Below are 23,996 nucleotides of genomic sequence, written 5' to 3'. Positions count from 1 at the left end.
TTGTCAACACAGTGAAACAACAGAGGATTTTGGCAAGTGGTACTGAGGCAGTGTATATTGCAATGGGCTTTTCTCAATGGCAGAATAATGCAGTTGTTCAGGTAATAAGGTCAGATGACTCTATAGTCTTACAGATATCTCCTTATCATCATTAACAGTCTGTAGGGTTTCAGCTATTAGGTTTCATCCTACTTCCCCTTTAAATGTCCAACTCTAGACTCAGAGATGTCAGCTTTGTCATTCACTGAAATTTAAGTTAAAAAAAGCCTACTGGATCATCTTCTCCATTTCTCCATCCAAAGTGGACTTATCCCAGGACAGAAACTATTTTTGTTCTAATGTCTTAATGTGTTCGAGGTACTAAAGCCCCTATTAAAAAACCAAGCCTATAAACATGAATTTCTTTCCCACACCCTTTCCACTCAGTAAGCACTGACCTTTTTGCCAGGGGCATCTGTTTTGCTTTAACAAAGTGTTATGATGAGAAGGCTCGGGGGATCAGGGCTACTGAATGTTTCATTGCTAGACGATCTTCCACAACACCCATACACCAGCAGGGCGAATTCAGGACTTTGTTTCTCCTTTCCAGAGCTTTAGCAATGAATTCACAAAGAGCTTGCGTCACCCTGTGTAACCACAGCCTCCCCAGTGCAGCTCAGCTCACCTAGAGCAGCAGAACTTTCAAGCTAGAGCACGTATCAGAGCCAAATTTCTCGGCAAATGGCCTATGCTTGCTCATGAAAAAGATCAGAGTGACCATGATGCTTCAGAACAAAATGTGAAACCCACTTCTTTCACTAGCACTACTTATAACAGCCCTACTTATAACAGCCTCACCATTAAAAAAGGGATTAATAAAGGGAGGATATATGCAGTTGAAAAGGTCATTACTGCTGACACTCATTGAAATGATATCTGAAGTGATTACATGCATATACCTTAATAAGTTTGGTGAACACTTTATTTTCTATTTTAAGGCCTAGGATTAGTTTGCTGTTTTGATAGACTCACCTAACTCCAGAAATTTCTGTTGATTTTAGTGATTTTTCTCCTAATTTATGCTGCAGGATGTAAAGTCAGAACCTAGCCTCCAAACTCTTATTTCCTGTATCTTTTGCATGACTGACAAATGGAGTGAATCAACCCTGGGGAAGGACTTTGCAGGAATAAACAACTGGTTTGAATATACACAGACAAATAAAGAACAAATTAAAAAAATAAAAGGAAAGTCAAGTAGGAAAGGGCAAAATAAATGCTCATCGGAAGACAAGGTAGAGCATTTAAATTAAAAGTCTTCCACAAAAAGTAATTTTTTCAGAAGTTCCCTATAACCAGGTGCACTACTTGCACGACAGTAGGGAGGTGGACTGCTCAGGAAGAGATAGCAACTTTCCTAACAGTATAGAAGTTAGTATTGATGTTCCATAAGCCTGCTGGAGGGGGGCAGACAGGAAAAATGTTTTTCATAATTTTAGGAAGGACGTAAAGGATAAGCATTGATGAATCTCGAGTAATTCCATAACATGAATGAGTTAAGCAAAAGCCAAAGTAAGCAGGGCCACCTCTAACAAGACTTGAGATAATACTACGTAAATGTTACTGTTTTCTGTCTCTGGTTCAGTCAGTTAATGCATTATTCCTTCTCACAGTCAGAATTTGACTGATCAGTTGAAAATAAATTGCTAGTCTTCAACAACTCAGTATTTGAAAGATGTCACATTGTTTTGAAAAGATAAATCATGCTTGAATTCATATTCCTGTTATTCAAACTTGAAACCCCTGAGGGTACTTAGGTGTGAGAGTGTTTGTCTTGGATTTCATTAGACATTTTGGAAACATTGTTCCCTGGCTGACATCCAGTAGGAGTATTAATACCCTCTGACCAGAATCTGTTAATCATTAATGTGCTTTTCCAGTTAGGCTCTGACTTTGATAAACAGTGGGGTAAATGTGAAGAGAGCATAGAATGACAATAAAGAGGTCTACCCCGGAGAAAATGAGAACAGGGTTTGGGTCAGCTTTTTCAGATGGAGACTTTGGAGCTGATCCTCGGCTAGCAGAAATTGATGTAGTTCTACTTAACCCGCTGAAATTAACTGAGATTTTGGTCATCCATGTTGTGAAAACTACAGGCACATAAATGTAACAACTCTTTGCCAGTGCAGCTGGTGTAAGTCACTGGGATAATATTGTCCTCAGCCTCTCTCTGGTCCTTAAACCGATCCAAGTATCAGCAAATAGTGCAAATGGTCTGCCAGCAATTCATTTTTATTTATATAATGTTTTTGCCTCACTAATCAGAGGTTTACTTTGCTGTCATTGCTTATAAAATTGGTGTTTTCTCCAGTCATAGATGAGGAATGGCAGAAGACTCAATGTGTGCCACGAGAAACCTGTGTGGAAGTTGCCAAAGAGCTGGGTACAACAACCAACAAATTCTTCAAGCCTCCCTGTGTGAATGTATTCAGATGTGGAGGCTGCTGCAATGAGGAAAGTCTGAGTTGTATGAATACAAGTACAACTTATGTGTCAAAAACGGTAAATGAGTGTATTTATCTGCCTTCTTTTTCTTTGGCTCTTAGAGAAGGGAGGGGAAAGAGGATGTTTGGTTTCTGAAATCCTGTTATGTCAAATCTGTCTACACTGTCATAACAGACAGGAGAATTAATTTTTTATCCATGTGGAGTGAATGCAGGTGTGTGCAATAGCATTTTACATTCATGATGCATAGTTAAAAATGGCTATATATGCATAGAGGTGGAAAATAAGGCCCTGAGAAAGTGACTGCAGGCCCCTGTGATGTTGAGGAGCCTAAGGAACCAAGCAGTCTAACTTCAGTGCACCCAAATTATTTAAAGTGATCTCTGAACAGCCTTGTGGAAGCCCTGGATCCTTGATCAATTATGTGTGGGAGCTTCTGAAGTGGCCTACAGCCCCTCTATGCCCACAACTCACCTTTCTTCCCCTGGAATCCAAGGCTTGGGTATGTGTTAGCATGCCAGCATGTCTTGGCCTAGTGCTGCATCCAGATTCAGGGGCCGAGAAATATACCTAAGCTGCACTGCTTAGACATCTAAATAAAGGTGTGGCAGTGTCTAACTTCAGTTGGCATGAATATCCTTCAGTGAATATTTCATATCAGGAAAAAACTGTTCTCAGTATGGGAGTAATTCCATTGATAATTAGAGGAGTAAATCTGTATTGATGTGGTTGTATCCAGGAATGGAATGGAGCCGGGGGGCTTTTGAGGGAATGGTTATTTTGAAGGAAGCTAAAGGAATGTGACAGTCTGCAGAACTGTAGTTTTTCAACAAGCTTATGAATTGCTGTTCCAAAAATACATAAATAAATAAATACTTTTTAGCCTTATCTAGCACCCTGAGATGATCAGATGTCTCTCTGATATAGCCAACAGCTCGTAAGAGATCTCTCCTTCTGGTGTGGAATGGAACCAATTAATGAACATTGACACAAGAAGCATGGGCACTGGTTTATTTTACTTAAACTATATTCCAGTACAACTGTCTTAGACATGATAGAATTGCATTCCAACAAACCCGAAACAATACAGAGGTGAATCAGGCCTGCTTCCCTTAGAATGTTTCCCCATAAAGACTTCAATTTTCATTTTAAAATAACTGCCTATGATTTTTGTTTTGGTTTAAAACAACCCTTTTTGATAACTAGAATATAATATATTACTCCAAATACAGAAGGTTTTATCAGCTGTAAGGAAGGAGGCACAAGATGAAGATTAATCCAGGAAGACCAGTCTCCTGTGCTCCTTCTGTAGGCTGTAGACATAGATGGTTTTATCCATAGGGCTGATTCAAAGAACTAAAGCTGGAGTTCTGCTCAGGCACCCACTGGAGCAAGATATCTCTGTGTGTAGACGCTAGAGGGAGTCAACAGTGAGAAGCTGTCTGAATACTGTTTATGCTCACTTCTTGGCACTGTTCATTAAAGCCCAGGTATTTGTTGCCTGTTGCACCTGAGTAGAAATTAGCTACTGGTTTAAGCCTTTCTTTTCCAAAGTGACTTATGATTTGGGGCATTTAGATCCTGAGACATTCAAATTGCGAGCATCTGGCCTCTCGTGCTGAAAATGACTCCATCTATAGGCTCGCAAAGCTTCATATCAAAAATTACTGGCCTGCTTTTTTGGCACTGACAGCAATTTTAAAAATGCAGATCTCAAACTTCTGGCCTCACTTGACAGAATTTCCCAAATTCTCTCCTAATCCTTTAATGTGGAGGATTTCCATGAGGCAATGCTCTCAGAAGGTCCCAGATCCTAGTAACAATACATTAAAGAAGAATTAGCTTCTGGTATAGGTTTCTTTAGGCCCTCTGCAGGATGATTCCCTGCAGAAACCCAGCTGAAGTGGACTACACTGTCCTCTACATGTTCCGGTTTCTTCCCTCTCTGGGGAGGTTGTGGGGGCTATGATAGATCCCTAAAGGTGTGTGGTGTGACTGTATCCCAGGACAGTTAAATAACTATCTCCATAAATGGTTGAAATTCAACTGATGATACAATTGAGAACAAAGTTCCCAGCACCTATATCTTCTTCAGTCTGCCCTAGCAACCCAGAAGAGGTTTCTGAATGTGTTTGCAAAGCATTTTGGATGATCTTGGGTATTTAGGAGCTGGTAGTACTTACAACACTGGGACAATCATTTTGGCAAGTTCCTACCTTGGTGGGCATTGCTTATTCTTCTCTTTGAGACCCTCAGTGACCACCTGCTCGTTTATGCCTGTGGTGACTATCTCTAGAAAAGAGTAAGGGTCAGACAAATGGTGGCAAAGGATAAGATGTTTTGATTTAGGACACATATTAACTGTATAATGGAAACTGAAAAAAAAATGGTTATTTCATCCACCTAGCTTTTTGAGATCTCAGTTCCCTTGACAAGTGTTCCGGAGCCCGTGCCAATCAAAATTGCCAATCATACAGGCTGTAAGTGTATATCGAATACCCAGCGTCATCCGTATGCCATCATACGAAGATCTGTCCAGTACCCTGAAGAAGATGGGTAAGTTCCCTCATTTACAAAAAGCTGCACAGGATGTGCAATCCTAAGTATGAAAATTATTTTGTTTTGAATTGGTCATTATAATAGTGCTTTCACTTTCTGTTTTCCCAACAGTTTTTCCAAATATCTTGATTATCACTCAGCGTTAGAAAACTTGAATTAAACCTAGTAAATTGTAAGTAAATGGACACCAGAATCCAAAAAATAGCAGGCTAGTTCAGCAGGATCTGGAGTCATTAATACACTTAGGTGCTTGAGGGGGGGACTTGCACATATTAGCACTATGCTAACTATTTGGTTATGTGTGCATAGGTTTTTTTGATCTGACACAAGCAGCTCTGCTCACATATATTTTAGCCAGGGCAAACAGAATACTGAGGTCATGCTAAAATGCTCTGCCACACCTCAGGGCCCGCTGGGTCAAGATCAGTGCAAACCATGGATATGCACTTTCTAGTCCAGACCTGGCTTGTGTCTTTCAGGCTCAGTGCCTAGAGAAAAGTGATCTCACATCTATTTCCAAAATATGATGTAAACATACCTTTAGTCTTGATGACAACAGGTTACATTAATTTAGAAAAAGTCTGGAAACAGGGCTAGGTTAAGTGACGTATTTAAAGCTAGCTCAGATGTCTCTGTCTAACCTTGCATGTAGACTTACCCCCATAACTGCCCTTGAGTTAGATATCCAGGCTGGAAGAGAGATGACATTTCAGTGAAGCCATCACAGCCCTCGGCAGGCTGCTGGCTGCTGCAAATCTTCCTATGCAAATACAGAAGAACTTCAGCCTCATTCCAGTTTGTGAGTTCCCCTCCCATCTGCTACAATTTGAGCATAGAATAGTTTGTCAGACTGACCCCTCTGACCCTGAAAACAGTACATTGTACATCCTTAAACATAGGTAAAATTTTAAGTGGTGTTGCACTTTGCAGCATGGCAAAATTGGAGCATGAATAGAGTTGGACATAAGCTACTCTGGGCTGGGTAGAGCTGTGTTATGAATAAGTGGAGCTGCAAAATTGTAGCTGTTTGCTAGGCATGTAATCCAAAATATGTGCTGTATCTGCTACTGCTAGATGTTGGGAACCAGACAGCTAAGCCCTATCAGTAAATTCATCCATCCCTAAGATTTTCTGTTTGCAGTAGTAATACACACAGATGCCATAGGTTCACATAACACAAATGACAGACCTACAATACTAGCAGGCTCTTTTCGCCAAGTGACTATACTGATGCTCTTAATATTAAAAAAAAAAAATCTTGATTTTTTTTTTTTTCTAGATGCCCCTTTACCAACAAACTTTGCCATAATGGATGGATATGGGATAGTGACAAATGTGAATGCATTGTAGATGTACAGCACCCTAACAGACGGGAAGGTAAAGCTGAAATTACAAATTGACACCTTTGCTATAGTGTCTTTAGGCTGATTATGTCTCATCTTGGTTTTGTCCCATTTTGTCACTGGGGGAGTTAAGCTTTAATTCCACATCCCTATGTAGCCTTTCTTAATTGAGTAGAAACTCACCTGAAAATAAACACAAGTACGCGTTTATCCCCATCTCATGTTTTCTGCTTGGGCATTTTATTCCATCTATACTAGCAACCTGAATAAGGAAGAGGAAATAGGCATACTTGCTATATTGTTTTTTTACATGGAGCTTAAACTGCATGATGGAAGATACGGTTCAGATATTAGGGAGAACTTTTTAACTGTACAAAAAATTATGCCTTAGAATAAATTGCATGGGGAGGGTGTTGAATCTTCATTGTGGAAAACATTCAAGAACAGACTACCAGGAATAAGACGGGTAAAATCAGTCCTGCTGATTGGTTGTAGGCAATGCAATAGATTATATGACCTTTCAAAGTATTTGCCTATTTTTTGTTATTATCTTATTTAATAAGTTATTTAGGAAGTTTTCAAACCAGTATGCCATATGTATTCAGGAGTAGGCAAGTGAACCTTTTCAGGTCTGTGGAAAGAAATGGAACAGGGTAAAATTAGAAGTGTCTTCCCTCCTCATTCTACTTTTCCTGGAAGAGAGTTTAACCTGTGAAAGAAATTTGCAGGAAATATTCTCTGGTGAAACCGTGTAAGTTTAAAGATGCTGACCAGCAGTAAACATTAAGAGAAGTTTCCCCACATCCTATATAAGATTTTAAAAAAAGTTTTTCTTAGGAAATTGCACTGTTCAAAATAAAATTGTCATTACACTACAGTGGATGGATGCAGATGGAAGTCCTGCCTCTTTGGGTTAGCCTACATTCACAAAGTACAAGAATAAACCATCAAGCCAACAATAAAAGCAATCTGGCAACCAAATCCCGGACTAGCAAGCTAATGTAAAATAACTTCATAAACTACTTTGTTGGTTACAGTCTCCTAAAAAGCAAGAGATCAGTTGTAGTGGTTTTTATAGGATCTGTTCTCATTCTGGATCAGATTGTTTATCCATCAAGTTAGGTAGTTGGGCTCAAGTTAGGTTCTGGACTCAAAAAAGGATTAGTACTCTAAAGTCCAAAGGACTGTGAATATCCAGAGTCCCTTTAACTCTTAGCCTTTTGTAAGGTCAGCTTGCAACATTATAAATTGTGACTTGTTGAATTACAGCTTTTGTTGACATAGACTAAATATTTCATCAAATAAAAAATCATTCTCTGAAGTACATTGTGTTTGGCAGTGGCTTGGACAAAATCACCTAATATCTGTCTCTGAGGCTGAAACAAAGGGAAACCTAAGCACTCTACATCAATTCATACATGCCAAGCTTTATCACCCCAAGGAGGGTTTTTTTTTTCCAAGAATTTGCTGCAGATTCCTTTTTCCCTTCAAATAGGATGTGTTTTGTATTTTGTTTGGATACTGGTTATCCAGCATTAAGTAAATAATAATGAAGGCTTCTTTGAAGTAATGACTATGCCTTTTTGGCCATTAAGATGAGAACTCAAACTGCAGAGGTCACGAACATAGGTTACATTCCACATTCCATAGGTTAAATCCAAGAGCTAATTGCAAAACTACAGGAAATTACCTTTCCAATGATCCATTATACGCCATGACCTTTAACCAGGGATGTGCTGCCAGTATTTTAATATGGCTTTCAGAAAATGTGTTCCCTTTTTGCTAGGATTAGCCTTATATTGTACTCCAGATGTGTATTTTGAGGGGAGATGGATGAGGTATTAGACAGTGCATTCATTTGGCTGGGATTTTATTTTTGAAACAAAATGTTTTCTCCTTTCAGTAACTGACAAGTGTACATATGCCGTTTATTGAACAGTGTTAGACCAGGTTGCACCTTGCTAGATACAATATTGCTTTTGTAAAAATTTCCTGATGGATAGTGCAGTACATTGACAAGTGAGTGTGATAGTTTGTGTGGAAGTGCACTTTGTAATGAGTATAGACTAAATCACTTTCTAGATTTTCTTTATCTGTACTGCTGTTCAGTACAGATTTGTGCATTCCAAAACCTAACATTTGGCTCTTTTAATATATAACCCCCAAATAATGCAGGGTTCATTCAGCAAAACCACAAGAAATAACAGTATTAGAGTAAGGGAAATAATCAGTCCATTCCTCTCCTGAAAAACTCTCAGAGTCCTTTTCTGCACTCTAAGTTGTAACAGAAATTTGAAAGACTAGAATCTATCAGAGAGTACACGTGTAAGTCCTAGTGATTGAAAAGGAAGTGCTACATGTCTCTTCAAGAGCAGGATTTAGCCATGTAAAGCTTATTACTAAAAGACGTGCTGTTGCAGGACTCCCTCCTCTTGCTGAGCTGGCTATGTGTGGACAACATATGGAATTTGATGAAGATAACTGTGAATGTATCTGTAGACAGAAATGTCCCACAGACTTCTTTCAAAGCAAGGAGAACTGCAGCTGCTATTTGTGTAGGGAGAGTCAGGAGAGCTGTGCTCAAAAACACAAGATATTTCATGCCGAAACCTGCAGGTGAGTGTTCCTTGTTGTTCAGTGTGTGTCTATACTGCAAGATCTGAATTAGCTTGCTCAGCTACTGGAGGTGCAAGTGCTCAGTTAGCTAGGAGTTCCACCCAGGATGAAATAACTTGCTGCAATTATGGAGATAATAATAACAGAGAGAATATTTACAATGCTTACCTCATAGAAAGAGTCTAAGGTTTATTTAATTAACATKCTTTGAGAAGTCTGGACAAGGATGCTACTCAAATACATATATTTATTACTTTTCTTCCCCTAATCTTAAGGGAATGATTACTAAAACTGTGCTACACCTGAAATTACTGTGTGACACAGAGAATTTATAAGGAGATATGGAGTATTCCATTTCTAGGTAATTAGAACCCGACCGTGTTCTTTGTGACAGCTTAATGTAGTCTCATGGACTTCTGGGGACAAAAGCATCCTAAATTGGCACCCACACCATACAGCTCATTCCTCATTAAGTTCATCCTCAAATCAAGGGATTTTCTAGAGCTAATGAGATTTTGTACACATAAAAGCTAGTTAATCAGCTCTGATTCCACTGAGAAGCAGGAAAATTCTTTCTGGGGCTATTATACTCCATGAGTTTTCCTAATCCTTTTGTGCAACTAGTTTTGAGGATTCTTTGACAAAACTTGCATAGAATAAAAGCTTCTTAAATATTCCTTTTCCATGCATTAGTTTATTTTTCTTATTTCCTTCACAGAAAGCTTTGATCACACGTAGAGATCCAAGGGCATGCAACAGCTCTATCTGAAAGTTCACCTAAGGACAGTCAGTATTCAGTTTCCCTGGGTACCTTAACAGAGTTGCAAGTCACTGAATGGTCACCCATAAGGTCCATTCTCATAGACTTTATAGGTTCATTCATGGCAAGGAATATGTGGAAGCAGTAGCCTTTGCATTTTTAGATTCAGCTTTGGCTGAGTTTGGCTTCTAGAAATGACTGTAATCTGGACATACGATTTGTATGCCAGACTTTTATGCCCAATATTTCTGGAGGACCACAGCTGAAGTGTCAGGTGAGCTTGGGAGGCTTCTGTCTGAATACAAGGCACTTTGTAGAATTTGAGGGCAGCACTGTCCAATGCTGACACTCTGGATTTCACTGATCACAAGAAACTAAACTGTTACTTAGGCTGCAACTGTGGACAAATTGTGGACAACAGCAAGACATCTTGCTGTAGACAAGCTGTCAGGTGGCAAAGTCTTGTCTCACTGTGCTGTAGGGTGTCAGAAATTTCCTGAACATCTCCTACAGGAGAGCACTGCAGTATTCAATGCTAAAAAAGTTGAGGAATGTGATGGAAAAGAATGGTCATATTATAATGCTTACCTCTTTTTGTTTTTTTCTCCTTTTCTAAACAGCTGTGAGGACAAATGTCCATCCCAACCTCGGACATGCCCAACTGCAAAACCAGTGTGTTCCAGGCATTGTCGTTGTCCAAAGGAGAAGAGAGGTTCTCATGGGTCCCAAAGCAAAGAAAATCCTTGACCAAACTTCCCCTATTCTCCAACAATCCACTGCTTTGCAAAGTAGCTGTCACTGACTTTCAATCAATAGTAAACACGGACATCTTCCACATTAATAGCAGAAGAATGGATCCAGTCTGCACTTATTTATTAGAGTAATCACTAACTGCAACTGGGTCCTCTAGGACATTGATTACTATTCTCTAAGAGGTAGCAACAACTGATGAATTGTTGGCTGTCTGGAAGGATGAGTGGAAAGAGACAGTTCCATGTTGGATTATGAAAGGTGAAGCTGGTTTATTGGTAATAGAGTCACAGTCATCATCCAATCTTTCAGAATTTAAGACTAAATAATCTTAGCCTCTGAATCCTTAGCTAGTGCAACTCTTGGGTGAAACGTTCTTCAGAAATTCAGTGTACAGGATCTGGCTTCTCATATGTTCAGCACTGAGTTATTTGATCTACTGTCCAGCTTTGATTATCATTTTGAGTTTATTGTACAACTACTGTCAGATGTGCCATATTTAAATGTATATAAGAAAATAAATACATCAGTTATTCAAGTGGTTTTGATTTTCCTCTGTTATTTTAAAACTCTGCCAAAGAAAAAGAAAATAAGCAAAAACGCAAAGCCATCTCAAGTACAGTCTTCTTAATGTTTGTCCCACTGGGACTGGCCCCTTCTCAAACCCAGGTCAGAACAAGGTCACTTGCTATAATAGTTTCAGTAAAGAATTGCTTTTCCTGTATCTGTCCAACAGCCATATGTGATTTATTTATTTGTTCCTGGTGTGGTGCGTGGATCTCCCTAGAGGGATGACAGCCATGCCAGTACCAAGTCTTCAGTGATTTTTGGAAAGGCATGGTCCACTGAAAGATGGATTTCCTTTTAGCTTACCATGCTATGAAATACCTCCTTTGCATTGAAATTCCTTTCACTAGTTTGAGGCCTGAATAACAGTGCTTTAACCAAATCAAGTACAGGACTGCTTTGTTTGCCGAGCCACTGGAGTCTGGACTGAGCCAGTCTAGAGAAAACATCATAAGCAACAATCCTGAATTGGAAGTGATAGTCTTGACGGCTAAGTCATTTTTTCCCATCATTGAATTCTCCAGTTCCATACTGCATTGTGAACAGATGGAATGGAGGAAACAAAACAGCTGCTACAGAGATGGAAAGGCTGACACAACACAGAGAATAGAAAATGGCCTTTTGATGAACATCTGAGATTTATATAGGGAAAAAATGGATTTCTTTAAAACAAAATTACAGCCAAATCCTGTAAGATGGATTCAGTTGTTGGGCAAAGCACCAATATAATGTGTCTTCTGTCAGAGTAAGGCATGGAAGATTTAACCTTGCATGATTACTCAGACTGAGCGATCACCAAGCTGTCTATGATCTGGGTCTACGCAAACATACCGGCAGGCTGTTTTTGTTATCAGTGCTGGGAAGTGACACAGGATCCTCCGACAAAAGAATGTGGTCTGACTTGTGACCGACCGTACTGGGTGGAGCTCCTTCAGGCCAGTGCAGGGTTATGTACTCGTCTGCACTGGGGTCCCTTGCTGAGGGGTTTCCTCCAGAGCCCAGGCCACATGCAACGTGCAAAGCCTGCACACCGCATGGACGAGAAGGGGAATGTGACCCCGGTGCAAAACAGAGGTGAGCCAGCTTGGCAGTAGAAGCACACCTTTACATTTCCTCCCTCATTACTCTGAGAAGCTCTACATTCAGACATATTCGTGATGGGTAAAGTCCTGAACAATACAAGGGTCCTTACAAGGAATGAACCTCCCATCACCTTTCACTGATATCCTAGTCAGGGGTATCATGACCTTGTGGTTGGATTGCTGGCAAGGTACTCCATTAGCACATTCCTCAGAGAGCCCAGGAGCTGCAGAGGCACCATGTTTTGCAAGCCCAGGCAACTCATGCTGAACCAGAAGCTAACTGGCACTAGCAGCATACAGGATAATAACACACCTTCGTGTTAGACTATACAACAGTATTTGTACAGATAAATTCTTTTTTTTTTCCAAGCGTCAAGAAAGCTAAGGTATATTTGTTGACCATAGCCACGTTGCCTATGGGCAGTAGTTTATAGTGTGCTTCAACAATGGAAAAACTGGAAAACAGTTCATAGGTCAAATCTGACTGGTGACCTGCTAGACTCATGAACAATTACTGAAGTCAGTAGAGCCATACTGACATAAAACAAGTGTGGATGAGACCATGCCCTCTGGGAACACAGTGGTCTGGCTTTGAGTTACATGTGGCAAGAATTCAAGCTTTTGCATTGCCCAGTTTGTCTTATACTGAAATATAGCAACTGGAATGCCTGAGTCTTGTCATTGATAATCTGTAGAGTCTTCCTCACTTTTCTGTCCTGCCCAGTGAGTATTTAAATACTTTTTACAAAATAGAACTGCTCCAACTCCAGAAGGCTCTTAGATACGGTAGTCACTGGGAAGCAGAAAACCGGATTCAAAAGCTTCTGTCAATGAGGCAGACAGGAATTTGAACATGAGCTAACTGCCAAGAGTGCAATATCCACCAGGATACAGAGACTAGAAATGTACCATCACTGACCACCACTGTCTTTCCCTGTGACCCTGCTCTGAAGTTTTTGTGGCTTCTTAACCCACCGTAAAATATGCCTGTGCCTGGAGGTCTAATTTAGGACTGAAGATCCCAATCGGCAAGGAGTGAAATGTTGCCATGTCCACAGGCTTCAGCTTAAGTCTCTAGGTGAATTTAACCCCTAACCCCAAAATTTTGCCCTTTACTCCTGTGGATCACTTCATGAAATGTGTAGGTAAATATTTTTGGTATGAATATGCTCAAACAACAGAAAATCTGTGGTAATCAAAAACACATCTGAAGGTCAAAGTAAAATTCAGTGTTATTTTCACATTTAATCCTGATGGCCCTTTTATATGTGAGGAATTTCCATTTTGCAGCAGCAATATGCCAGAAAGCTTTTGAAATCAGAACAGGTCTTAGGCTTATCTTGAAGGTGGAAAGACAAACTGCTTATGAAAGCATCCACTAATAAAGTGGCCTAAGCAGCCAGCATATTTAAATATTTACCTAGTTTATTTTAATTTTCATGCTCTTTAGGGATCCTTAGGCCTAATTTGTAAAAGGCTTATGAAAATGCTTCTTTGATCAAATAGGATTGTCAACTTTAGTATACAAAGTTAAAACTCATGCTCAAACCTTTGCAGGATAATAGACACGTGTTTGTGTGTGTGTGTGTATACGCACACTAATCACGCACCAGTCATCACACAACTCCTTCCCTCTGGGTGCAGCACAGGACTTCACACAACTTTTTCTCACTCCATTAACTCACTAATCTGCCAGCCAGCTGCCTCTGGCCTGCCAAATCCCATAGTGAGGACGAGGTCAGCACACACGCTGTGCCATGGCTGGTGGGGATGGGGACACCTCTTTCTGGTGTCCTGTGCTCAAGGTCATTGCACGCGCCGAGGCAGCACTGCAGTCCTGCAGCCCTCCCTGGTGATTTAGCCTCCCCCCTCACGTCACCTAATGTGAGTACTATCCTGCATGGCAAAGCAGAGATGTCTAAGAGAGCTGAACAGGCCAGATTCACATGTACTGGTGCAGGAACATGAAAATATCTCTCCCTAATGCTACAAGCTAAATACCTGGATATCAGCATTGACCATCCTTCACCCTCCCTTTGGCTTCTGTGGAAGGACAGGGAAAGGCACCTCCATCTTCTGAAGCCCTGACCCACATGCTTTCTGGGCTGCACTAGCTCACTGCTGTGTGTGCAGCACAGGGAGCTTACAGCTTATTTCTTCTACAATAAATTCCTATCCTAGCAGATCATCTGCTCCCAAGGCCCTGTGCCAGTCGCTGCACTGCTGGGAGCTGCCCTTTTCCATCCTGCTCTCCTGTATGAGAAAAAGACCAAAGCTAGAGCATATCTTGGGTATTTATAACATTCCCCAAAATAACATGCAGAAAAGCTCAAGAGTTTAAGCATAATGCTGTGAATGCCAGTACTGTGTGATGGTCTTGATTATCACAGCCCAAAGAAGATCTGGATGTTGCTAATATTATGGCACAGGCCATAAATCCTTTACACGGAAAACCATGACTAAAAGGAAAATACTGACAGGAGCTCTGTGTGGAGATGGAAAAACAAGCAGATAATTACAATTTGATGAGGATTTATAAAAACTCACAGTTGTTATTTTATTTGAGAAATTCTGGAGTCAATCCATTTTCAAATATTTAATAAACTTTAAAATATAAATGCTTCATGTTATCTTTCATATCAATAGATCAGAATTTAATAACACAGATTTAATAAAACAATTCAGAAGATTTAAATGAGGTATGTAAAATTTATGGCAGATCTGTTTTTGACTGGTGTCATTAGCTCTTAACCTATGACTAAATGACCTTCTCAGAGGGAAGGTTATTGAACAGAGGAACATTCTGTTTGAAGTTTGAAATGCCTTTTATTACTGTGTTCAGCATGACTTGCTTTTTAAACATATGGACATGATTTACAGATTTCATAGTCAGAATAATAATGTTAAAATTTCCTGTTATGGTGTGTCTTAGTTTTTACATAATGAGAGAAGTCTTTAATGCTACATTTGGATTACGCCCCCTACACATTCTTGTGTATAAAAAGAATCAGAATATTTAAATAATAAATATTAATTATGAATAAAGCAAGTCTGGCGTCTCTAAAAACATCAGTTCTTACTAATAGTTAGCTTTCAAACTTCCACGTGCTTTTTGAGGGGAGGGGTCAGCAGACAGATTGAATGAGAACTATAGCAAAATAATCACAGTGCATTTGAAAGATTCAGGAAATCATTATCCACTTCTTAAAACTGTATTTTTCTTCTGGAAAGACAGAGGTATGTGTGATCTAACAAAATGCCATGTGACAGTGAAGAAACTCAAGCACATCTTGTAAGCATAGCTACCATTTACTCCAGAATCAATTCCTATGCCACATACTATGACATTGCTTATAGCAAACATTACTCACAGGAAGGTTGACAGACCACATATAAATCATGCCATACACACATCCATCTATATTGCAAACCTGTAAATCTATATGTATCCTTTGGGCATCAAGTCCACCTGACTCTTAAGGTCCCTTCCTCTCTTGCAGCCATTCTTCCTAAATGTGCCCTTACTCAGCCTGCAGATCTCTAGCTCTCCAATTAATCCCATTTCCCCTTTTGCTCATTTTGTACAGCTGGAGATTAGTCAGTAGACCATATCTCAGGAAAAGAAAAGATCATTGGCTGTGTTTTGTCTCTTCTAAATTGTCCATGCCAGTGCTTCAAACTCAACAATGCCGAGCCCTTCTTCCCCAGCAACCTCCCTGTATGAAAGCTGTTGGGGAACTCAGGGTCTGGACTCAGGGGAGGGAAGTGGGCAAGGAAATTCTGTAGCTAGTCGGACGTTTCCAAGGTATTGTTTGTGTCAAAACACAATTTTTTTTCTTAATCAGATCTGAAAAATGACACCTAGTAATCAGATTATCAGCCTGGTTTATCCATCATTTTTGGACCAGAAAAATAAAACCTGTGGATCTGATTTTCGCTTTCTTGTACTACTGAAACCCAGGARTTATGATATTTAAATCAATAGCTACTTTGCTTTACAGTAGTGTGAACAAAAAGAAAAGGAAATCTAGGAAAAGAAAAACCTAGAAATCTAGGAAAAGGAAACCTAGAAAAAACAAAATAAAGCTGGGGAAGCCCATCCAGATCCCAGTTTCACTTACATTTGCTAAATAATGGATAAATACTTTTCAACTTTAAATATGAAAGAGGCTAGCAGATTCTAATTTTGGACACCTGGAGTGAATTAGCCTCTGTGGAAGTACAAGGTGGTTACCAAGAAAAATGAATTTATGTTCTTCTTGATTATATGCTACATTAAAAAACAAACAAGTCAGGGTGTACAAATGATGTACTGCCATTCATTTTATTTCTGTCAGGCTCCTACATCAACAGTTACTCAAAACTTCAATAAAAGCTTTTAACTCCGGGGGGAAAAATACATTTTAAATTAAGTTAAAAGGAAACTGCTCCTTTAGCCCATGAAGCAAAATGAGTACATAACAGGATACTGTCAGGGCTTGGTCTACGTTCTGACTTCTATGCCACTGGCACCCTTCTTGTTTTTCACTTTTATCCTACTTCACAATATTATTCAATATGAAAGGTCCTCCCAGGTTAAGAACATCACTGAGGATCCACAAGCTGGGATGAGGTGTTTGGTTTCTTAAACATCAAAAGCTACCTTTAAAATGTTTATGGTTGGATAAGCAATGCTCTAATTCTAATCTGCATTCGTGTATTTTATATATTTTAAAAATAAAACAATTCTTATATCAAAAAATATGCAGCTACTGAGTATGATTCCAAATTAAGTGACAAGAAGGTAACAAAGTAGGAACTATTATTTCACCTACTCTTCTGCCCTCTATTCTTTCCACTTTTTTTGCAAAGTGGTATTTTTAATTGGTAAAGATTGTACTTCTAACATGTAGCTTAATTTCATAGATCCAAGTGAAACTGTGATGAAAGATAACCAGACTAACCCATCAGTTTCTCTTGGGTGACTAAATGGCAAAGTATCTATCTAAGACTTTCTCCCGCCTTCCCCCAATCCTGCTATCTATCATGTGCCTCCTTCTCCTTGGTGAGTTTCTGTTCTTCTTTCTTTCCTGGGAAAGCTTTTTTTTTCTTGCTATGAATGCACTAACTGTTCAGAGTTGTGTTTGAATCCTCAAACATGATTGCATAGTATATGTTTAGCTTCACTCCTCAGAATAAAACAAACAATACAAATAATAAAATGCTAAGAAAAACTCAACAAATTCACACGAACAATGCGACACTTCTTATCAATAATGTCTCCATAACAAACTACAATATATTCTTCAAACCAATTACGAAAGCATATTGTGAAAAACCCTTTAAAGTCATGTGGTCTCTCTCTAACCTGGCATTTTCCTGTGCATACCATTTTAAAACCACCCACAGCTCACTCCTGAAGATTTCATAGCTAATAATTGCCTATCCCTCTCTACCTGTCCCCCAGAGGCTAATCACCTTATCACCTTGCTCTACTCCACATTAATTAAATTATACTCAGAGCAATTATTTCCAGTCTGCACAAAGCTTGAAATCTGTGGCTTCCGTTTCAAACCTCAAGAAGGGCTTATGTGCCTGAAAGCTTCCCTGAGTTTTGCCAACCCTAACAATCAAATAAAAAAGACTGCTTCCTCCACAGCCCTTCCCTTGTTTTCATCTTTAGATAGGCATGGCTACAATAAAGTTATCAACTTAAAGAAACCCTTGTTTCATTCATATGGATTTTTAAGTAAAATTACAATGAATTATTCTTGCTTTATAGTTCAAGTCCAAATATAAACTCTCTAAATATTGGATAATTCATATTTAGTTTATATAAGACATGCAGTTTTCTTCTAATTCAAACCATAGAGAAAGCAGTCAAGTACAACAATAAAGGGTATCAAGAACACTGAGAACAGTGCTGATAATGTTCTGGAGCACACCTGTGGTAGGACCATTAGTAGTAGGAAATAAAACATATCATTTTGTCACACTGACTCTTTTTTACCAGGTACAGGTTTTTCAGCTTTGCACAGAGAATATTTTGCATCCCCACCAGAACCAACACATTTTAAGTTTCCAATAGCTCCACCTGCTGTTGTCACTACACTTTTTTTTTTTTTCACTAAAAGTCCTTATACTGGTTTAACTTTCAACTAAATCCATTCTGTTAGCATTTTAATATTAGAATTATCTAAGACTTTTGGCTCTTCAGTTTGTATTGACTCTATAACAATAAATTTCAAGGATTTTTTTAAAGAGTTTGTCAAGTATTGTCTTTAAAATATAAACAGAAGACCTGTAAGATTGGCTTTCTCTTTTAATAGAACAGATGCACAAATCCTAAAGCATTTAGATGTGGCCCCAAGGCTGGATAAATGGAAATTTAGATCTGCAATTAAATAGTCATTGAAGTTTAGTAAATTACAGTAAAAAACTAAAGCAAACTCTAGTCTGGTCATCAGGCTGTGGTTTCATAATCACTGATACCAGATCTGTGTGTTACTGGATCATATTTGATCCAGATCAGACACAGGCATGTGATTGCATTTCTGTCAAATTAGTCAGGTCATTTGTTACAGAGTTGATGCTGGTTGTACACTGACTGCAGGGCAGATATCTGTAAGGCCTGTCAGAACAGGTTAACTCATCAATATTTCTGACTGATTTGAAATGTCAGAGAAAGCCCAGTTATCATTTAGTATTGTAGCATTGTGTGCCCAAGACTTTTTCTATCCCATACATGGAGGACTCATTAACTTACGGCCTCAGGTGAAAACAAAGAAAAGCCAGAAACCAGGGTCTGTTCTCAACTTCAGCTCCTGCTAGGGACAGGGAAGGACAGGGAGACCAGGTGCTCAGGTGCTGAAATGCTCTCTGAAAGGGAGTGAAAGATTGATGTCTAGGTCATGTAAGACAGGATCATCCACAACTTCCAGTACCCTGTGAGCAACTGTCAAGTACTGGGAAGGACAGAGACATGATCCGTGTGTAGTAAGCTCAGGGGCCCAGAAGCCATTCCTGGGTATGCACCCCGGTTGCTTCCTGACCCACGCTGTAGTGAGATGCAGGTGCTGGCAGACACAGGCACAGGCTCTTCCTCTTCTTCACTGTCCTGATTTGAGAAAGAAGGAAACCTGGGCCATTGGACAGGGAGAGAGTTGTAGTACACAAAGGTACACAAAGGATGTCTGAGGGATCAAGACCTCAGGACATGCATTAAGGGCACAATGTAGATACAGATGTGAGACCTAACAGATGGACACAGAATTGCTGATCAACTTCTCATTTCTCTTAGCAAATTCATCTGCCTTGGATATCTTGCTTGGAAGGGAGATGTGCCTGCAAAATGGAGAAACAACTTTCTGGAATCTAAGAGAGAAATCTGACTTAAAGACAAGAAGCCATTTTTTACAGTTTGCATGTAATAGTAATTTCCTTCATGGACTGCAATGCAGTTTATTAACCCTTCACCTTGAAAGCTTTCTTTTAAAGAGCACATTAACATGTCATCTCATCCAGCTTCTGCAGAATTTCATCAAGAAGGGAGCTAGACTGTAAGCAAACTTTGAATAAGAAAGTCATGATTTTTTTTGACTGCTTTTTGGGTGGTATTGCAGCCAGATATGAGACTGGCTGTATACCAATGGAAACCAGACAGTATCAACTTTTTTAAGGTATTAAAGAAACCTGTTACATCATTTTTAGTCCCGACCATGAAAAATAACTGCTGAAGTAGACAGTTGATCCCTCACTCCCTATTTGTAGGAGCCTTAGGTAAAGTGACAGGCTCTCCAGTCTTAATTAGCATATAAAAGCAACAAAAATAGAAGGAGTGTTCCTCCTTTCCTTCACAACAACGGCTCCAAATACTCATTCCCTCCTCACAACGGAGCATATGTAATTCCATCATGATCAGAGAGTAAAACACGATGTTTTTTCAAACGGCATACTGGGCTGTTCCTGGTTATCTCCTTGCTTAGTTTCACCAATTGATCTTGCTCCACGCTAGTGACTACAGGCCCTGAGTGTCCACCTGGCAGTACTATTTTTCACTATGTTCTCCATTTGGGGCTTAAAGTAGTTTCTGCTTTCCTCAGTACACGGAAAGAAAATTTCCTTCACTTTGAGCTGGTTGTGTATTCACTGTCAGATCACTCTTCAACTTCCTGACATTTTTTTCCAGCAGCAGCATTGCTACCTTGCCATGGTATCAGGCTCTGGAACAGCACTGCTTGGCAGCTTTTTTGTGAACTACTTTGTGAACAGCTGATCACCTTTTTTATGAACTACTGATGTTTTGAAGCAATAAAACAATGTTCTTTAGACATATCAGCTATAAACAAATGTGTTAATTTAAGTTCCACATTCATGATTTTCTTTTTTGAGACTCACAGAAGTGTATATATAAAATTTTGTTAAATATACAGATTTCACCTAGTATTTCTTTAAAAATGGGTGGTGCACATTAAATGAACTCTGCAGAACTTGTAATACATCAGCTTATCCACCTAGAAAAGCTACTCCACCAAACTGGTATTTTTTGCTCTAAGAAAACATGAAATGGAATCCATGTTGCACATGAGGTTGAGGGCAGCATAACAGAACTCAGCATGAGGGGAGGCTGAGAGGGAAATGATATAGCACAGTACCTGCCATAAAGTTTTCCTTTATTTTCAAGAATACTGAACTGCTCTCCTTGAGGCAAGATGACATCTGCTTGCAGTACAAAGCCACAGGAGTCTCTTTAAATCTCCCCTATCTTCTCTCTCTATTATCTCAATTTATGAGCATTTAGGGAGCATTCTACAACCAGGCTTGTAAGCAATAATTTTTCTGCTATCACTGGTTTAACCTCCTTACTCTCTACTTTACATATCCCACAGTCTTACTTTGACCTTTTATGTACTTTAAATGAGGGAATGAATGGATCAAGCTTTGGCATTTAGAAAGGAAGCAAATTTGATTCTCTCTTCAACTCTTGGTCCCTTCACCAACAGTTTCACCTCTTATCAGGGCAGGATAGACTCTGGATCTGCCCAGAATCAGTTACAACGTTATGAATAAACAACACAACAACACAGACTGGGAAAATGTGAGGTACCCTGTCCTTGTGAAACAATTATGGATAGAAAATTTATCAATGTATTTGCCAAGTCTGCAGTAGCAAAGATTCCTTTCCGTTTTTTTAGGGTTTTTCCTAAGCTTCTTGGTAGACATAAATTTTTCAGGATCATTTAAAGGTGACAGTGGAAGCAGGCTGCTGGTATATGTGGGATTGCGTTGGGCCAATGATATGACATTAAGCATAACTAGCCATGTTTAATGTAGAACATAGATATCAGAACATCACAGTTAACATGCAGGGGTCAAAAACAGAAACTCTTAGCCGTAATACTTTTCCTGACCTTTAAAAAGACATTCCAGAGTTTATGGCCAACTGCTGAGAAAGCTCTGTATCCTGTCCAATGTTCAGATAAATACAGAGGGCCCAAAAATCATGGCTCCTATGGCAGAAAGGGAGATTTCTGAGATAATATGGTTCTGTCTTGTGGAAGGTTTTGTGAATCAGTGTCAGCGTCTTGAATTTGCACAGTGGTCAGCAACAGCTAAGGACCGTGTCAAATTCCACTTCCTTTGCTGAAAAGAGGGGCTGCTATGTTGTATGCCAGTTAGGATTCTCTGTGGATTTTGCAAAGCTCACATACAAAGAATTACAGCACACAAGAAGTTTGTTAGTGACAGTAGCCAGTCTAAAAAGAAAATAAATTATTTTCCAAATGGGCAAAAACAAAAGTATGTTTTTCTGACAGCTAAAAATGCAGTAACTGCTACAGTTTGATTCTTCAGGGCAGCCTGACCCTGAGGCAGATTACTAATGTGAATTACCAGAGATGACATGGTGGGGTGCTGGAGCTGAGAACATCAAAGCGCTTTCCTCCTTCTATTGGCACTACTTCGGTCTCTCCATTTAATTCAAAGCAACTGCTTTACATCCAGACTCCCGTTTCTGCAGAGAAGTAGTACCCAAATGGCCCACTGGTCCCCTGGCCCTTTGCTTCACAGCAGAATACCTGCTGCTGCAGGTCAGCAGCCTTATCCCTTCTGGCCTCACATTCAGCTTCTCATCCTGAAATTCAGGTCCTTGCCAGGCATTCCACCTACAAGGAGCACTTGATGATACAGCCAGATGGAGCAATACCAGTTATTGCCTCTCTGAATACAGCAGAAAATTAAAGTAGTGGTTTTCTTATTCAGCACACCAACCCCTTTCAGCACTTTCAGTCCCCAAAATGAAGTGCTTGATTTCTTCCTCTGTCTTTCTCCAGATCACCACCTCCAAGCTTGATCTGCCCAAGTTTTAATCCAACCTATAATCCAACCAGCACTTTAGTCTATGTCAGTTAGTACTGTTACTAATGCCACAGATAATTGCATAGCAGTGATGATAAGACCAAAGTGGGCAAAATTCATATCAGAAATCTCACCCAGGAGAAGTAGCTGCCAAACATAATTTTGGGAACATATAGGAAAGGCATGAACACCACTAGCTTCCTGTGAAAACATCCATTCTTGCCAGTGAGTAACAAATGAGCCAGTGCTGGAGTTGGTGACAGCTGATTCCAAACCTTTTTGAGGAGACCCAAAATACAGAGCCAAGCAAGGCCAGCTCAGGTTTTATAGCAAATCTTACAGTATTCAGTTTTGTTTCTCAAAGTTCAACCTCCTAGACTGCTCATAAGAATCACGGTATTTTTATTTTCATTTACAAAGAGCAAGTTTCAAGCACTTGTGGCAAAGACTTGAGAACATCTTTGGAGTTCCTGCTGTGACCTGATAAAGCCAAAGAGTAAATCAGAAAAACTTCCCCATCAGGGAGAGGAGAAAAAAAAGCAGCCTTAGATGTTTCAAAACAATTCTGTTATTTTACAGTGTGCACTTCACTTTTTCATAGACTTTGGAGTAACTGGGCTGGGCAGGTGCATACAAGATTTTTTGACAGCAACCTACTAAGGCAGATTTTCCATTGCAGTGGCATCCATGCTGTTTTGGGAGAGTGGACGCAGCACCCTTCTCCCTGGGGCATGGGAGCATAGCTAAAACAACAGAAATATTGAGGTTAGGCCTCCCAGCTCAAGGCCCTTACCTGCATGCCTTAGCAGGGAGCCTGCCCACCCCAGGCTCCCCACACCTCAGCTGCGGTAGCCCCCCTTGGCAGGTGCCTCGCTGGATATGAGGGAAGGGTGTGCAACAGGCTCCCGACTAGCTCACACAGGGCAACTTGGGGCTCAGGAGGTGGCCAAGGGCAGCAAAAGACAGTGTTGCCCTTGGAGAGGGGAAGTACAGAAGGAACTGAGCAGGGGATGTAGAAGAAGCTAAAGCACATTCGCACTACAACGGCTCAGGCCAGAAGCAGGATTTATTAAGGAAGAAAGGACGAAAACGGCGAACCAGTAGCCTCCTCCCGCCCGCGGCGCCTAACGGCCGCCCCCACGCCAGGACTCCGCTCCCTTCCCCCCAGCACGAGGCGCCTAACGGCCGGCCCCGCGCCGCGCCAGGACTCCGCCCGGCCGCGAACGAAGGGTTAAAGAGAGCGTTTGGGGGGGGGGGGCCGCGCTTCCGTCACGTCCCTGCTCTCCGCCGCGCGCCCAGGGACGAGGCCACTCCGATTGGCCGCCTCTTTTCCCGCCTGACGCGCCGCCGGGAAAAAGGAAGAGGCAAGCCGCGCGGTTGCCGCGGTGACGGCGGCCGTGCCCGGAAATGGGAGGGCGCCGGGCGGGGCCCGGAGAGAGCCGGCAGCCGGCAGGTACGTGCGTGCATGCGCGCGCGGCCACACGCGCCCCCTCCCCCCCCCCA

The 23,996-nt window shown here is 40.5% G+C and overlaps 1 protein-coding gene across 1 annotated transcript in view; it reads left to right on the top strand.

Annotated features, from left to right (window-relative positions):
* The window catches only part of VEGFD (vascular endothelial growth factor D), a 31,741-nt gene extending 20,696 nt beyond the window's left edge, over nucleotides 1-11,045 (top strand). Inside the window, exons 3-7 of the mRNA XM_026087150.1 lie at nucleotides 2,348-2,538; nucleotides 4,889-5,037; nucleotides 6,320-6,417; nucleotides 8,804-8,999; nucleotides 10,380-11,045. Coding sequence (XP_025942935.1) covers nucleotides 2,348-2,538; nucleotides 4,889-5,037; nucleotides 6,320-6,417; nucleotides 8,804-8,999; nucleotides 10,380-10,506 — 761 coding nt within the window. The 3' untranslated portion in view covers nucleotides 10,507-11,045. The remainder of the gene's footprint in view (nucleotides 1-2,347; nucleotides 2,539-4,888; nucleotides 5,038-6,319; nucleotides 6,418-8,803; nucleotides 9,000-10,379) is intronic.
* The last annotated feature ends 12,951 nt before the right edge of the window (nucleotides 11,046-23,996 follow it).

The sequence above is a fragment of the Apteryx rowi genome, unplaced genomic scaffold (assembly GCF_003343035.1).
Source record: "Apteryx rowi isolate R43461 unplaced genomic scaffold, aptRow1 scaffold_706, whole genome shotgun sequence".
Classification (NCBI taxonomy): domain Eukaryota; kingdom Metazoa; phylum Chordata; class Aves; order Apterygiformes; family Apterygidae; genus Apteryx; species Apteryx rowi.
This window is presented reverse-complemented; position numbering and strand designations above follow the sequence as displayed.